General features: G+C 46.6%; 1 protein-coding gene and 1 long non-coding RNA gene across 2 annotated transcripts; one reads left to right on the top strand and one right to left on the bottom strand.

Annotated features, from left to right (window-relative positions):
- Positions 1-8,154: 8,154 nt before the first annotated feature.
- On the bottom strand, positions 8,155-11,300 carry LOC141154440 (uncharacterized). Its single transcript, XR_012247438.1, has 5 exons — positions 11,079-11,300; positions 10,959-10,996; positions 10,797-10,866; positions 10,450-10,511; positions 8,155-9,229 (listed from the first exon to the last, which is right to left on the bottom strand). It is a non-coding gene; the product is annotated as an uncharacterized lncRNA (long non-coding RNA).
- LOC141154439 (uncharacterized) lies at positions 11,112-15,794 on the top strand. The gene is made up of 3 exons (XM_073640367.1): positions 11,112-12,881; positions 12,974-13,043; positions 13,911-15,794. The coding sequence occupies exon 3, from the start codon at positions 14,108-14,110 to the stop codon at positions 15,650-15,652; it is 1,545 nt and encodes a 514-aa protein (XP_073496468.1). The 5' UTR covers positions 11,112-12,881; positions 12,974-13,043; positions 13,911-14,107; the 3' UTR covers positions 15,653-15,794.
- The last annotated feature ends 1,828 nt before the right edge of the window (positions 15,795-17,622 follow it).

The following is a 17,622-nucleotide window of genomic DNA, read 5'->3' as shown; positions in this document are numbered from 1 at the left end:
ACCCCTCTGTAGGATGCATGTCAGCCCCGTCAAGCCAAGGCGTGGGGAAGGATATAGGCCATTCCTGTGTGCAATGCTGAAGGGCCAGCCACCTACTGCTCGCGTTGTTTATTGGACTCATCATTACTCACTGGGCTTATATGTTGCCTCTGGCAACTGCCATGCGACGTTGGTCCCATAATTCTCACTGGCACAGCAGAAAGCTGGCCGCGTAACACATGGTGGGGCAGCTGACAACAGTGCAGGGCTTATGATTTGTTGCCCCTGGCAACGGCCCTGGGACATTGGTTTCACCTCAGGCCCTGGCCCAGCAGGAATCTTACCGTGCAGTAGCTGCTGCATGGATCCAGCGGCCTCCTGCGCCGCGTTCTGGGAAGGGCTAGCAGCCCGCTGCCCGCTACATCCTCTGCACGGAGGGACCCGGTGATTGGACCTCCGGCATCTAACCCGGCGCTCTGGCTGCTGCTGAGCCGGTCCCACTCTGGTCAGGAGGCCCACCGTATCTGGTCCGAAGCCCCCATGGTGAGTTGACGCAGTAGGGAGTGGGGACGCCGCACCATGCTGTAGGCCCGCTGGCAGGGATGATTCCTCCCGGATCGCCAGCAGCGAGCAACAGGTGAACAGACTGCGCTGCGATCGGGAGGGTCCCCGGAGGGGCTCCTAATATGGCACAGGGCCCTGGGGATGACTTCAGGATTTGGGCGCGACAGAGGCTTAGTTCTCCGCTGCCGGCATCCTACCTTAGGTGGGGGAGCAGCACCAGCACCCTGTAGCAGACTATGTACTGAAGTCTGCAGCCATTGTTCTCCCAGGGAACCAGCAGCCGTCCTAAACTGCTGGATTAGGTTTCCTACAGACTCCATATACGTTTTTATGGGATATAACCTCTGGAGGAGATTTGATCCCAGTCAGTGGCCACCTAAAATGGTGACCAGTTGGCACATGACCAAGATATTTTTAAGGTCACCTCCTACCCCAGCTCCCTCCACTCTTCACTTAGCCAAATGACCCTCCTCCATAACTCATTAACCTTAACTATGCCCCACAACCCTGGCTCAACCTAATTCCCGCCCTAACCCTGTCATGACGGCCTCCCCTTAAGCCAGGGGCCCAGTACGGCCACTTCTGGATCAATAATGACATTTCTTGCCCCTCTACTTGCCCCAAAATATTCCTAATGTGTTTTTATGCGGCAGTTTGTGGGTGTTTTGGGGCCAGTTACTTCAGAATGATTAGTGAATTGGACAAACACCCTGAGAATATGTCTACTTTAAAGGGAATCTGTCACACCCTGGGAGATATCAGACCTCTACTATGGGCATACAGGTTAGAGAAAAATAAATCTATACAATACATACCTGTATGGCCCATAGTAGAGGTTTGATTTAAGAAAAATTTAAAATATGTTTTTATAAACTTCGTTTTGCACAGGCTTGGCGTCCCGCTGATGCCAAGAAATCCCCGCCTATATGTTTATTATTCCCCGAAATCCCCGCCTATATGCTTATTTACCATATTCCCCCCACCTATGCACGTCACAGGGCCCTCCCTGACTTCCCTGGCATGCGCAAAGCGCCGCTCACATAGAGCGTGCTTTGCCTCATCCCGGCCCCGTCTCCCCGTGCACGCAGGGTTGTATTGCGCAGGCGCCAGACAGTCATTGTCACTTCCCTGCGCCTGCGCAATGGAACCCTGGTCTGCCATGCACTGTGATCTGTGAGGTCTTATATAGATAGGTCTGTGCCTTTCCAAATCAAGTCCTATCAGTTTAATTAAACACAGCTGGACTCCAATGAAGGAGTAGAACCATCTCAAGGAGGATCACAAGGAAATGGACAGCATGTGACTTAAATATGAGTGTCTGAGCAAAGGGTCTGAATACTTATGACCATGTGATATTTCAGTTTTTCTTTTTGAATAAATTTGCAAAAATTTCTACATTTCTGTTTTTTTTTCAGTCAAGATGGGGTGCAGAGTGTACATTAATGAGAAAAAAAATGAACTTTTTAAAATTTACCAATTGGCTGCAATGAAACAAAGAGTGAAAAATTGAAAGGGGTCTGAATACTTTCCGTACCCACTGTACATCGATATACACATAATACATGCACTCACAGACACATTAGACTTTCTTTTAATATGGTGACTCTGGCAACAACTCTCGCTCCCCCCCCCCTAGCTTGTGTCACGTCCAGCTCCCCTGGCATGTGGCTGTGGAGGGCGCGCTACTTTATTGCCGTCTCTTAAATAGACATGGCCGCGCGTGGTGCACCGTGCCATTTTGTCTGCTAGTAATGATGCGGCCGGTTTGGCACTGCACCTTTAATTTTGCTTGTGCGTCGCCTTGGCTGCATCACTACTAGTAGACAAAGCCTTATCCCTTGGTAAGGCATTGGTTGCTTATTGACCAGGGCTACATGTTATTATGGCAGAATCCTGCCTTAAATGGATATTGTGTGTACCCCTGGTTTATATTTGATTTCTTCTTTTTTGCCTGCTGTGCTCTTTCCCATCTTCCTTGCCTTTACCCAATGCAATGGTCTGGGGGTTATGAGCTTATGAGTACTGGGTGTTCCGGCTAGTATGCACTTTTCTGTCGTTCCATGCTATGACTATATTACCTATGTGATGATGTTTATTTATTGAACTTAATTATTAAAATTTCTATTGCTGTTTACCATTTTGCTCCTTGTTCCTCCTTTTTATCATAGTAGACAAAGCCGCACAGTGCACTGCGCGCGACCATCTCTTCTTAAGTGACAACAATCAAGCACCCTGGCAACCCTGCACAGCTGCTGGGGAACAGCCTGGGCCCCAATGGCGAGTGGGCTCCCCCTTTATCCAGGGCCCCGGCACTTGCCCGGGTGCTGATGCCAGCCCTGAATACACACACTGCCCCTCTGCACAAAATATATATACACACACTCACAGATACTCACTGTTCCGCTGCAAAATATATACATTATATATATATATATATATATATATATATATATATATATATATATACAGTACAGACCAAAAGTTTGGACACGCCTTCTTATTTAAAGATTTTTCTGTATTTTCTTGACTATGAAAATTGTACATTCACAACGAAGGCATCAAAACTATGAATTAACACATGTGGAATTATATACTTAACAAAAAAGTGTGAAACAACTGAAAATATGTCTTATATTCTAGGTTCTTCAAAGTAACCACCTTTTGCTTTGATGACTGCTTTGCACACTCTTGGCATTCTCTTGATGAGCTTCAAGTGGTAGTCACCGGAAATGGTTTTCACTTCACAGTTGTGCCCTGTCAGGTTTAATAAGTGGGATTTCTTGCCTTATAAATGGGGTTGGGACCATCAGTTGTGTTTTGCAGAAGTCTGGTGGATACACAGCTGATAGTCCTACTGAATAGACTGTTAGAATTTGTATTATGGCTAAAAAAAGCAGCTAAGTAAAGAAAAACGAGTGGCCATCGTTACTTTAAGAAATGAAGGTCAGTCAGTCTGAAAAATTGGGAAAACTTTGAATGTGTCCCCAAGTGCAGTTGCAAAAACCATCAAACGCTACAAAGAAACTGGCTCACATGAGGACCGCCCCAGGAAAGGAAAACCAAGAGTCACCTCTGCTTCTGAGGATAAGTTTATCCGAGTCACCAGCCTCAGAAATCGCAGGTTAACAGCAGCTCAGATTAGAGACCAGGTCAATGCCACACAGAGTTCTAGCAGCAGACACATCTCTTCAACAACTGTTAAGAGGAGACTTTGTGCAGAAGGCCTTCATGGTAAACTAGCTGCTAGGAAACCACTGCTAAGGACAGGTGTGGCACCCCAGGGGTGTGGTTACCACAGTAATAGAGATATTATTTCTAAGAGCAAGTGGGAGGTTTCTCTGGTCAGGAGCCCTAAGCATGCAACACGGCCCACCCAGACCTGGGAGGGGAGGAATCTGCCCTTATAAACTGGGTCTGGGGTGGGATCAGTCAGTCAGAGCCTGGAGTGAAGTCCCAGACAGAGACACAGTCAGGTCTGGAGGACAGCAGACACAGGGAAAGTGACAACAGGAGCTCTGTAGGAGCAGGAGCGAGTGCCAGAGGCTGGAAGCTAGAAAGCTCGCCTTGGCTGAAGACACTAACCCGGACACGGAGTCCGAGGCTGTGGGGACATCCAGGTCCAGCAGCAGAATCCAACCGGCAGGGGATTCCATGTCCTCTGGCCTTAGAAACCCGAAGGCACGGTCACAAGCAAGGGACCAGCACCGCCATCGTGAAGCGAAGGCTAACAGAAGGCCCCAAGTCACCGGCCATACGGGTGAGCACCACACGGTATACTCAGGGACGTGGGCTACTTCTACCCGCATAGAGCAAGGTAGCCAGGAAAGAGTGCAGATAGTCGGGGAGGCCTACAACTCCACCTGGCCAGGGGAGATCCTGCTTGCTCACAGACTGACCAGGCCCCTACTGCTAACCAGTACTCCCGGGAGGGTCTGCTTTATACCATCAGTAAAGACCCTGAACTGCACCACACGTCTCTGTGATTCCTTGCCGCACCAGCACCATTACTACTGGGACGCTCACACCATCACTCCCATCATCCACATTAGCCGCCCTGAGGCAATACTTCTCCCGTGGGGAGTTATCCCATACTCGGCTGCGCAAACAACATCAGCCTCAGCGGTCTGCAGCGCAGCGGCGGTCCCCACTGACCGCAATCTACGGGTGGCGTAGTCGGACAATTACAATACCAATAGACTGCCACTGGTTTGACCGCCCTGGGCACGGACCGGGTCACCGCCACGGAGACTACAACTCCCAGCGATCCGGCTCCGGGTATCCCCCTGCACAGCACAGGCCCAGGGGGCGAGTCACAGGCAACAAGCAGAAGAGACTTGTTTGGCTAAAGAACACAAGGAATGGACATTAGACCAGTGGAAATCTGTGCTTTGGTCTGATGAGTCCAAATTTGAGATCTTTGGTTCCAACCACCGTGTCTTTGTGCGAAGCAGAAAAGGTGAACGAATGGACTCTACATGCCTGGTTCCCACCGTGAAGCATGGAGGAGGAGGTGTGATGGTGTGGGGGTGCTTTGCTGATGACACTGTTGGGGATTTATTCAAAATTGAAGACATAATGAACCAGCATGGCTACCACAGCATCTTGCAGCGGCATGCTATTCCATCCGGTTTGCGTTTAGTTGGACCGTCATTTATTTTTCACCAAGACAATGACCCCAAACACACCTCCCGGCTGTGTAAGGGCTATTTGACCAAGAAAGAGAGTGATGGGGTGCTACTCCAGATGACCTGGCCTCCACAGTCACCAGACCTGAACCCAATCGAGATGATTTGGGGTGAGCTGGAGCGCAGAGTGAAGGCAAAGTGCCAACAAGTGCTAAACATCTCTGGGAACTCCTTCAAGATTGTTGGAAGACCATTTCTGGTGACTACCTCTTGAAGCTCATCAAGAGAATGCAAAGAGTGTGCAAAGCAGTCATCAAAGCAAAAGGTGGCTACTTTGAAGAACCTAGAATATAAGAGATATTTTCAGTTGTTTCACACTTTTTTGTTAAGTATATAATTCCACATGTGTTAATTCATAGTTTTGATGCCTTCAGTGTGAATGTACAATTTTCAAAGTCATGAAAATACAGAAAAATCTTTAAATGAGGTGTGTCCAAACTTTTGGTCTGTACTGTATATATATATATATATATATATATATATATATATACACATACACATACACACACACACACAGTTCCTCAGCAAAATATATATATATACACACACACTCAGCCCTATGGAAAATACACACTGACACACACACTGCCCCTCTGAATAAAGCAGCCCCCATCCCCACTGACTGCCTCTAGCCAGACTCCTACTGGAGCTCTTACCAATTCCCCACGCATAGCACGCTGTCTCTGCTCCGCTGCAGCCCGCACACAGGCAGCAGTGTAATGACGTCAGTAGCTGGAAGACATCATCACACTGCTGCATGTCGGACCCGGGGCTGACAGGCGCTCTCTCTGCCCCAGTCCCAGCGCAGCACTGTTCAAATGTATTCACATTTAAAAGACGCAAATGCATTTGAACATGGGAGCGGAGCGGCGTGCGGGCGGCGGGTCTGGCATGCGTGCCCACAGGGAGGGCTCTGAGTGCCACCTCTGGCATGCTTTCCATATGTTCGCCACCGCTGTATTAATATTTTGCATGTTTCATTGGAAATTCTAATGAAAAAGTTTCCAAAATCCCAAACATTTACTCTAAAATTATGTAACAGGACTATGCACCAAAAACTCCAATAACACAACCTTCACCCTGTGCTGGGTAAATACACTGGAATCAGCCATTGGCTGCATCATCTTAGAATATCATTTTCTCTTTAATGATCAGGGGTCAGCTGGACATTACGGGAAATGTGAGGCATATTGAGACACTGTTTGTTTGCAGCCAGGTTAGAGATACATAAGTTCTGCATAGATCAGTGGACGGGAGACAGAAAGCAACTGTTACACGCATGCCACTAGGGTCAGATAGGGGCGAGACAGGTTACATGAATTCTTTGGAATCCTGGGGGAACCGTTACTCAGGGCGACCATAGACCATGTGCTGCAGCTTCTCTCAGGCACACAGGGGTATTGACCCTTAGGCACAGATACATAGGTTGTTTCACTTGCTGACCAGACTCCTCATAAGTGGTAGAACAGTAGCATTTAATAAGAAACCACACAGCCAGTGCAAGTTAAGTCTTATGAGCAACAGGCTCCAGTGACAAACAGTACAGTTTCCTTAGCAGCACAGCAGTTCACAGTCTTCCCGGTAGTACAGGACAGCACAGTTCTAATGCAAATGCACATTAATGAACACAGAATTCTTTACAGCACAGTGAGATGGAGTAGGGGGGAGGGTTTGCTCAGGGAGATGATCCCTGCGACACCATTTCTTACAGTCCTTATCTTTCTGCTTGACAATACTCTGCACTGCTAGTTCAGGAACTCTTCCTGATCTGTGCTTAGCTTCACTCCTGACTTGAATCCTTTTCACTAGCAGGGGCACTTCTGTCAGATGCAGAACACACACACCACCTTTCTCTTCAGCTCCAGACAGACAGTAAACAACTTCCCCACAATCCCCCTGGGGCTCTGCTAAAACACTCCCCTTCTCCTGTGACTGTGTTAACCCTTCTAGTTGCTGGATGTTTCTGGAGCACAACACTTCCTGTCTTATGTGCTTGTGTTACTTCTAATAGTTGCTGAATGCTTTTAAAGCAACAGCACTACTTCGGCATGTCACACTCCGCAACAGCACTACTTCTGCATGTCTCACAACCATGAAAGGGTTATCACAATATACACTGTGCTTTATCAGCGGACTCTTGATCTTTTCTTATCCTAAATGTGAGGCAGAAGCCTCATGTCCAGGTAAGAAAAACAGGGAAGGGTATATAGAGATATATAGGGATATGATATACATAGATGTGAGATAGATAAATTGTATATAGATAGGGATATGATATAGATAGATATGTTAGAAATATGAAATGAGAATTGATACGGAGACTAGTATGCAGTGGACGAATACTGGTGAGGACTTGGAGCCATCTGCCTGCCCTGGGAGTCTGATGACCGCGATCAAGTAATTCCGGAAATACCACCATCACCAGCTATTGTGGTTCAGACTGAATTGAGACATTCAGTATTCACCTAATAGAGCGACATCTTCAGCCTGGGACCTCGCATCCTCAGCCAGAACTACTTGATGTTGGTATCGTCAATTCAAAGTGGGTTGCCCCCCCCCCATCTTAACTCTAACCCCCCAAAAAACAACAGACACCATGGCTTGGATGTGTTCTATATCTATATACATAAACGGTTTAAATGACACAACTCCGCTTGGTCGCAGCCGCTCACTACAGGCTCGAGAGCACCATTCAAAACGGTTTGAAACCGCCACACCCGGGACTCGACATTCCTTTGTCGTAACTCCCACAAATCACCAGACCCCAATACCACACACATAACCGAGGGATCCATGTCCTGTGGACACTCCCATACCAATTTACAACCAACTTCAAGGACCCTACTGTTAAAATATACTTATTTACGTATATTTTATATGGAGGACTGTTTAGCAGATGCGATTGTTCAAAGAATATATCACGATATTCTTATAAAAAATGCATTGATTTATTCTTGGATAGTCCATCAAAAAGAATAATTGCAGTAGTTACATAAAATAGATGAAATAGTTACAAAGCGATTGTCCATTTCTTCCATAGATTCATCCATCGTTTCCTGGGATCCTGGATGGTAGGTTGCGTCTGTCTGTGTCTAGCACGTGTGTCAGGGCCTACATGTCATCTGCTTCCTTCACACGTAGATACTCCGTCAGGTGTCCTGTGTTCAAGAGCGAGAGCCCCCCCTCCCTGTGACTGACATGGTTATATAGCCCCCTCATAGCATCTGTTCATCATATATGGCACTAACTTACACTGAGCTAAAAATACAAAAATAGCCCCTAGCACAAGACTGATGTAATCTTATGCAATGTATGGATACAGAATTCAGAATTAAGAATAATCATGAATATACATAATTAATATTTAACACCTACACACACCACCACGAGAGTACTTGACCCCTTTAGTACTCGAGACCCCCCTTCCCTTTATAGAAATCGCCTGTTTAATGCCTCTTCACAATGCTGATGACCATATGTCAATCACATCATTGTTCAAATGAATTCCGTCGCTCCGCCAAAAATCATCCAAGCCATTTTCCAAGCCGAAATGCCTGACTGATACTCCCCCGTTCCCAGAGACAAATTTTGAAACTGCCCTATTCACTTTCTTCCGTGCCTTGTCCAGACTTTCTATCGACCTGGCGTTTCGCCAACTCTGACGGGGAACAATCTCTGACCAGACTGTTACCATCCCCGGAAAAGATGCCCAAAGCTGTGAAAAATCATGACTGACGTCTCTAACTAATTCCCTAAATGGCCGAACACCTAGGTCATTACCCCTACGTGCAACAGCAGTATGTCCAGTGGGCAATCTAAAAGCACAAATTTATTTGCCTCCTGCAATACCCTGCTCCACCCCATCCCTCTAAACCCCAGCCATTGTATAGTTGCTGCGTCCCTTGGGATGCCGAGTTGCCTTCGATCTCGCCTCACGTCTGTTCGTAACGTGCCCCAGTGGACGTAGGAGTGGCCCAATATCCAGACCAGTAAAGGAGGACCTAAGCAGAAGACAATATCCTTGTTAGTATTAGAATACAACAATACACATTTATTGCAAGTTAACGAATGCCTCTGGTCTCACGTATGATAGAACGTTTTGATTCCCACCTCCCTATGCGTTTGACAGTTTCAGGACTTAGACTGCACACCGCTGCCTCTGTAGCGGCCCCTTTCGGAAGGAGTGAGGGGCAAAACTGAGTGGATCCAATCCCACCTTATTCAGACATTTTCTAAAAATGCTGTTGAATTGATACTTTGATAGAAATGTCCTATCTTCGTGACATAGTAGGCGACCACTTGAATTCCCCCTAAGGCTCTTGAATCGCTTGAAGGTTTTTAAAGGGCACATTTCTGACCCCTGCACCGATCTCAACCATACTTTTTTCCCTTTTCCCAGCTGGTCTGTTTTAGATTGCCTTAACCAAAATTCAAGCCCTTCCTTTGTTGCCAACATGTCCCTTGCTAGTATCCCCCCACTTTCTTTCTTAGATGAGGCTACAAGCTCGCTAACTTGTAGAGCCCCGGAAAAAAGACCAGGAAAAAGCTAGATGGAAGAGAGTTATTTCGTACTCTGAGCTGCAGATTTTTAGTAGTTCTTTACCCAAACGTTCCAGTAGTTTGAACAACACGGGGCGCCGCCCATCCCTCTGCGCCCGCCCCGACGAAACCCTTTTAATGCCTATTTTAATAGGGGATTTTTTCTCAAGTCTTTAAGTCTCTTGGCCCTAAAGCCAAATCCTATGCCCGCGATTACCCGATTTACCTTGGCGACTAGAATAGCAGGATTTGCGTGCACTCAGTCTGGGTTGAGGTGCACATCGTACACTCCAATGAATGCAAAGTTCACTTATTATAAGTAAAGTAAGACAGACTAAGACAGTCAAACCGAGTTTCAGGGCAACAGTAGACATGACTGCAGGAGGAGTAGGGGAAGGGGTCTATAGGGCAAGAGAATAGAGGAAGAGGGGCAGGGGGAGAGGGGAGGAGGGAAAGGGGTCACAGAACATTATGTACAGCGTAAAGTATATATACACATATATGTGTGGAGGGTCAAAAAAGGGGTATTGGGAATGCTTTGTCCGAAGAGGATCAGGTAGGCTTGCTGCTTCTATGGTTAAGCGAAGGCGCACGGGAGGGGTGGTCAGTCGCCAAGGTAATTTCCAATGAATGCAAAGTTCATTTATTATAAGCAAAGTAAGACAAAATAAGACAGTCAAACCGAGTTTCAGGGCGATAGTAGACGTTTCAACCTCTCATACGGCCTTAATCATTACGTCGCTACTGTAAGGGAGAAAATATACAAGATGTCAAAGAAGGTAACAAAGTTCATTATATACAACAGTAATAATCCAGGGTGTACATGTGGAAAGCATGACTGCAGGAGGAGCAGGGGAAGGGGTCTATAGGGCAAGAGAATAGAGGCAGAGGGGCAGGGGGAGAGGAGAGGAGGGAAAGGGGTCACAGAACGTTATGTACAGCGTAAAATATATATACACATTTCATGTCTAGTTATTTGCATAGATATCATAATACCATAAAGAAGAATAATACCAGGGATTGTCTTACTTGTTATGCGGCTCGAGGGCATGCTATTGCTTAATATATAGATGAAGGAGAAGAAGTTCCAGGTACATGGCTGTAATATCAAAGCAGTGTGATTAGGTATGTTGTGCATGTTGTATCCAGGTACACTGGTGTTACCAGGAGTTTTATATATAGGGTGGTTACCTTCAGTAGGCTCCCAGTAGATCTAGGGTCACAGGAATCTACAAAATATAGTGCAGTTGGTTATGGTTACATATTAAGAAAAGCTGTTAGCATGGGGACACTGTCCTGACCGGACTATACCTTTCATTGGATGCCTGACTTGCTCCTGCGTCAGGTATGGTATCACTGTGGCATTCCCTGGTGTAGTGGGCCAAGCAGTGGTGATATTGGGGGATAAAGCGGCGCTCCAGCGCCTTGCTGTAGCCGTCAGTGGTAGCAGTGTGCAAGGGCTGTGTTTTAAATGTAGGTCAGCAGGGCCGGACCGGAAGTACGTCACCGGTGGGGGCGTGTCACCGGATATGACGTTCTGCCGGCGCCTAACTGTGGGCAGCTCTGACTGGGGATGCAGCACGCACAGAGAGGTTGTCAGGGAGACTAAAGTGGGCCCATGCGCAGGGGAACAGGACTGTGTCCTTGCGCACGTGTGCATATACAATGTAACTGGCCATAGAAAGTAGGCAAACTTAGTGGAAGAGCACTATAGGGGAATGGGGATGGGAGTATGGAGCCGTTAGCTGGAATAGAAGTAATAAGGGAGCATAGCATGATTGGTATTTTAATAAATGCCAAGGTACAGGCACTCACCAGGAGGGTAGACAGAAGTCAGTGTGTCTGCAAAAGGAATAAATAGATTAGTGAACCCAGTCTATTTCTCTGTTTAGACCATTGGGGGACAGGGTCTGCAAGGTGTAAATCCAGTATGATTCATGTTGTCTGAGTAGTTTCATGTGATTCCCCCCCCTCCTGGGTCTGGGTACATGTTCAATCACCTGAAAACGGAGCTGTGCCACAGTGTGTTTAGCTTTAGAAAAGTGGTCCAGTAGTGGTAACCAATTTTTGCTACATCTAATGGTGGATTTATGACTCGCTATGCTGTCCCTGATGTGCTGTGTAGTTTCGCCTACATATAGGAGGCCACATGGACATTTCACTACGTAAATGACGAAGTTGGAATCACATTTAAAAAATCCCTTAATGGGATAGCTCTTGCCAGTCCTAGGGTGCGTGATGGTGTCAGATTTAATAATATTAGAACAAGCAGCGCAACCAAGGCAGGGGAAGGTGCCACGTTTCCGGGCACTGAGTAGACGTTGGGATGGAGTGACACGTGAGCTCCCTAGGTCAGCCCTGATAATTTTGTCCTTAATGTTCGGGGCTCTCCTGGTGCAGATTAAAGCCGAGGTTGTGAAGGCTGGTATCTCAGGATATGCCTTAGTCAGGAGAGGAGAGTGTTTCCTTATATTAGTGTGGACCTTAGACATTAGCGGATGATATTTATGAACGAAGGGCACCCGTTCAACTTTGGGAGTGGGGGGATTAGTCGTGGTGGGCTCCAGTGTTATAGATCTCTCACTTACGAGGATTTGGCTGGGGTAGTTCCTCTCCCGGAATTTCTGTGACATTTCATCTAGACGTTGAGGGATCAGGTTGGGATTTGAAACAATACACTTGACCGTGTGGAATTGGGAGCGGGGAAGGCTATTTTTGGTGAATTTGGAATGGCAGCTTGAGTAGTGCAGTAGACTGTTACAGTCCATAGGTTTTGAGAAGAGGTCCGTTATAAAGGTGCCGTCATCCTCATGGATAACTAGTGTATCCATGAAAGAAATTTGTTTTGAGTCATAGTTCAGTGTGAACTGTAGCTCTTGTCTAATGGAGTTGAGTGTGGAGACAAATGAAGTGAGTGTCTCGCATGGCCCTTGCCAGATAAGTAAGATATCGTCTATATAGCGATGGTAGCTGGTACAGTGATTGATGAAGAGCTCATTAGAGTAGACATAATCCTCTTCAAATTTGTGCATGTAGGCGTTTGCATAAGCTGGTGCTACATTAGAGCCCATCGCGGTTCCCTGCTGTTGTACATCTACTGGGAGCTTATTGAAGGTAACCACCCTATATATAAAACTCCTGGTAACACCAGTGTACCCCGATACAACATGCACAACATACCTAATCACACTGCCTTGATATTACAGCCGTGTACCTGGAACTTCTTTTTCTTGATCTATATATTACGCACTAGCACGCCGTCGAACCGCATAACAAGTAAGACAATCCCTGGTATTATTCTTCTTTTTGGTATTATGATATCTATGTAAATAACTAGACATGAAGTGTGTATATATATTTTTCGCTGTACATAACGTTCTGTGACCCCTTTCCCTCCTCCCCTCTCCCCCTGCCCCTCTTCCTCTATTCCCTTGCCCTATAGACCCCTTCCCCTGCTCCTCCTGCAGTCATGCTTTCCACATGTACACCCTGGATTATTACTGTTGTATATAATGAACTTTGTTACCTTCTTTGACATCTTGTATATGTTCTCCCTTATAGTAGCGACGTAATGATTAAGGCCGTATGAGAGGCCGAAAAGTCTAACTGTCGCCCTGAAACTCGGTTTGACTGTCTTATTCTGTCTTACTTTGCTTATAATAAATGAACTTTGCATTCATTGGAGTGTGCGATGAAATAATTGTCTATAGTAACTGGGCACCAGGTGCCTATTGCATCAGCACCTCAACCCAGACAGAGTGCACGCAAATCCTGCTATTCTAACCATACAAACTCTTCTGCATCTGCACCTGCCATCCAATGTCTACCGACACCTTTGCATATGACGAAACGACCAGCAATAGCATACTCGCATTGGTCACCAACTCCAACAAATTCCTTAAGACTCCGTCTGAGGAAATTAGGAGTAGGGACTACGAGAGAGAGAGACGCAGACTCGTCTCTTACGACTTGCATTCAATAAGTCTAGCTGAATAACATAAACAAGGAGGAATCCCGTGGGGGTTGAGGAGTCATCTCCGCCCAACCTTTTTTGCAGATAACCAGGACTTCTGCGATAAATTTAAAAAGATTCTGAATAAATGCTCCCTTGATATTATTGTACTAACAATTGATTTCTTGCAGAGGGCAATCAAGGACAGTGAAAAAACTGTTTCCGCAATCGAGTCACAACTTACCGCCAATTTATTCTCCACTGACTGGAGCAACTTGAAAACTAGAACCGACAAAATCATCCTCGACCACGAAAAAACACTACAGGAGCGAAAACGACAAAAATTCCAAAGGGACAGTGAGGACTATATCAACAACCGCATCTACAGATGGAACGCTTCCTCAGGCACATTTACTTGCAGACCATACCAATGACATCGCAACCAGGGGTCTTTCAGCTCGGGCAGCGACTCCTCAACTATCCTGAACGAGCAGCCTTTTTTATGGCAGAACCGCAGAGGAAAAAGACCACGCACAGACCGACAAGGAGATCGGGGAAGAGGAGAAAGGATGACGACACGGTCCCAGGTAAGACACCAAACCTGGCGAAGAACATCTCGAGCTACACCCTCATCCCGGTTGAACTTGAAGTCCTACAGAAAGGTTTATCCTTCTGTCTGACGCCTAACTGGGACTCGTTCCAGTTAGAGAAGGACCTCCAGCGGTTCTACTGGACGATTTGCTTAAAGACTCATTTTGGACTATCCAACGAGACCTCCGTTTACAGGGTGCCTCCACCTGGGGGCATCCCTGTCCTGGAGCTCTCCATTACTAACCTGGGCTTGCGCAACACTAGCTCCTTCAGTCCACCACATACTACCCACGCAGTCGAAACCACCATAGCACTCATAGAGAGGGACATTAAGAACCTACTACACCTACAACGCCTTGGTTTCTTCCCGACCCACCAAAACCTCTCTAGTGAAGAGAAACAAGCCCTCACATCGCTCCAAAACAATAGACGCATAGTCATCAAGCCCACCGACAAGGGGGGCGCCACAGTGATTATGGATAAATCCGCCTATATTAGCGAAATTGACCGGCAACTATCAGACACCACTACATATCAACAGATCAATAATGACCCCCCTTTCACTATCCAGGCTAAAATCCAAGAGGTACTGACCAGACACCTAAATCTCCGCACGATAGATCCCAAGACTGCATCATTCCTGACCAATCAACACCCCATCACACCAGTTTTCTACATCTTACCAAAGATTCATAAATCACTGACCAACCCACCAGGCCGACCTATTGTGACCTCTATCGACTCCATCCTTTCCCCTCTGGCCATTTATCTTGAAAAAATCATGACCCCGCTGGTTAAAAAGACACGAGCCTTCATACTAGATGCTAGTGAGTTCCTGAATACTATTAAACATCTGCCAGCTATCCCACAAGATAGTCTGTTGGCCACAATATATACTTGTAGTCTTTATACATCCATCACTCACAGTAAGGGCCTAGAAGCTTCATCTCACCTTCTCACACAATCCAATCTACCTACTAATTCAGTACAGTTCTGTCTCGAATTACTATCCCTAGTCCTCCACGAAAACTTCTTCATGTTCAGGGACGACTTTTTTGTACAACAACAGGGGACCGCGATGGGCTCTAATGTAGCGCAAGCTTATGCAAATGCCTACATGCACAAATTTGAAGAGGATTATGTTTACTCTAATGAGCTCTTCATCAATCACTGTACCAGCTACCATCGCTATATAGACGATATCTTACTTATCTGGCAAGGGCCATGCGAGACACTCACTTCATTTGTCTCCACACTCAACTCCATTAGACAAGAGCTACAGTTTACACTGAACTATGACTCAAAACAAATTCCCTTTTTTGGATACACTAGTTATCCATGAGGATGACGGCACCTTTACAACGGACCTCTTCTCAAAACCTGCTGACTGTAACAGTCTACTACACTACTCAAGCTGCCATTCCAAATTCACCAAAAATAGCCTTCCCCGCTCCCAATTCCACAGGGTCAAGCGTATTGTCTCAAATCCCAACCTGATCTCTCAACGTCTAGATAAAATGTCACAGAAATTCCGGGAGAGGAACTACCCCAGCCAAATCCTCGTAAGTGACAGATCTAGAATACTGGAGCCCACCACGACTAATCCCCCTACTCCCAAAGTTGACCGGGTGCCCTTCGTTCATAAATATCATCCGCTAATGTCTAAGGTCCACACTACTATAAGGAAACACTCTCCTCTCCTGACTAAGGCATATCCTGAGATACCAGCCTTCACAACCTCGGCTTTAATGTGCACCAGGAGAGCCCCGAACATTAAGGACAAAATTATCAGGGCTGACCTAGGGAGCTCACATGTCTCTCCATCCCAACGTCTACTCAGTGCCCAAAAATGTGGCACCTTCCCCTGCCTTGGTTGTGCTGCTTGTTCTAATATTATTAAATCTGACACCAACACGCACCCTAGGACTGGCAAGAGCTATCCCATTAAGGGATTTTTTAAATGTGATTCCAACTTCGTCATTTACGTAGTGAAATGTCCATGTGGCCTCCTATATGTAGGCGAAACTACACAGCACATCTGTGGGTGCTGCATCCCCAGTCAGAGCTGCCCACAGTTAGGCGCCGGCGGAACGTCATATCCGGTGACACGCCCCCACCGGTGACGTACTTCCGGTCCGGCGCCGCTGACCTACATTTAAAACACAGCCCTTGCACACTGCTACCACTGACGGCTACAGCAAGGCGCGGGAGCGCCGCTTTATCCCCCAATATCACCACTGCTTGGCCCACTACACCAGGGAATGCCACAGTGATACCATACCTGACGCAGGAGCAAGTCAGGCATCCAATGAAAGGTATAGTCCGGTCAGGACAGTGTCCCCATGCTAACAGCTTTTCTTAATATGTAACCATAACCAACTGCACTATATTTTGTAGATTCCTGTGACCCCAGATCTACTGGGAGCCTACTGAAGGTAACCGCCCTATATATAAAACTCCTGGTAACACCAGTGTACCTGGATACAACATGCACAACATACCTAATCACACTGCTTTGATATTACAGCCATGTACCTGGAACTTCTTTTCCTTGATCTATATATTAAGCAATAGCATGCCCTCGAACCGCATAACAAGTAAGACAATCCCTGGTATTATTCTTCTTTATGGTATTATGATATCTATGTAAATAACTAGACATGAAATGTGTATATATATTTTACGCTGTACATAACGTTCTGTGACCCCTTTCCCTCCTCTCCTCTCCCCCTGCCCCTCTGCCTCTATTCTCTTGCCCTATAGACCCCTTCCCCTGCTCCTCCTGCAGTCATGCTTTCCCTATGTACACCCTGGATTATTACGGTTGTATATAATGAACTTTGTTACCTTCTTTGACATCTTGTATATTTTCTCCCTTACAGTAGCGACGTAATGATTAAGGCCGTATGAGAGGTCGAAACGTCTACTGTCGCCCTGAAACTCGGTTTGACTGTCTTATTCTGTCTTACATTGCTTATAATAAATGAACTTTGCATTCATTGGAGATTACCTTGGCGACTGACCACCCCTCCCGTGCGCCTTCGCTTAACCATAGAAGCAGCAAGCCTACCTGATCCTCTTCGGACAAAGCATTCCCAATACCCCTTTTTCGACCCTCCACAGCCCCCAGGCTGTCTGATATGCCTTCCTTGTGTTAAGGGATAAGGATGATTTAATTAGGGTTGTGCTGCATGAATGCCAATTTCCATATCTGTTGCGGGCGCTCAAGCCTCTTCTCCTCCGCTTCCGGGGCCAACGACCGAAAGTGATCCTACTGAAAACGAGAAAGGGCGCCAACGATCTAATTTTTTT

Source organism: Phyllobates terribilis, unplaced genomic scaffold (assembly GCF_046119375.1).
Source record: "Phyllobates terribilis strain yellow unplaced genomic scaffold, ASM4611937v1 Scaffold_7__3_contigs__length_470593459, whole genome shotgun sequence".
NCBI classification, from domain to species: Eukaryota; Metazoa; Chordata; class Amphibia; order Anura; family Dendrobatidae; genus Phyllobates; species Phyllobates terribilis.
Note: the sequence above shows the minus strand (reverse complement) of the source record. Positions and strands in the feature narration are given on the sequence as shown.

Bases quoted from the DNA above. Each gene is read 5' to 3' on its own strand.
- LOC141154439 (XM_073640367.1), top strand. From the start codon at position 14,108: ATGGAACGCTTCCTCAGGCACATTTACTTGCAGACCATACCAATGACA.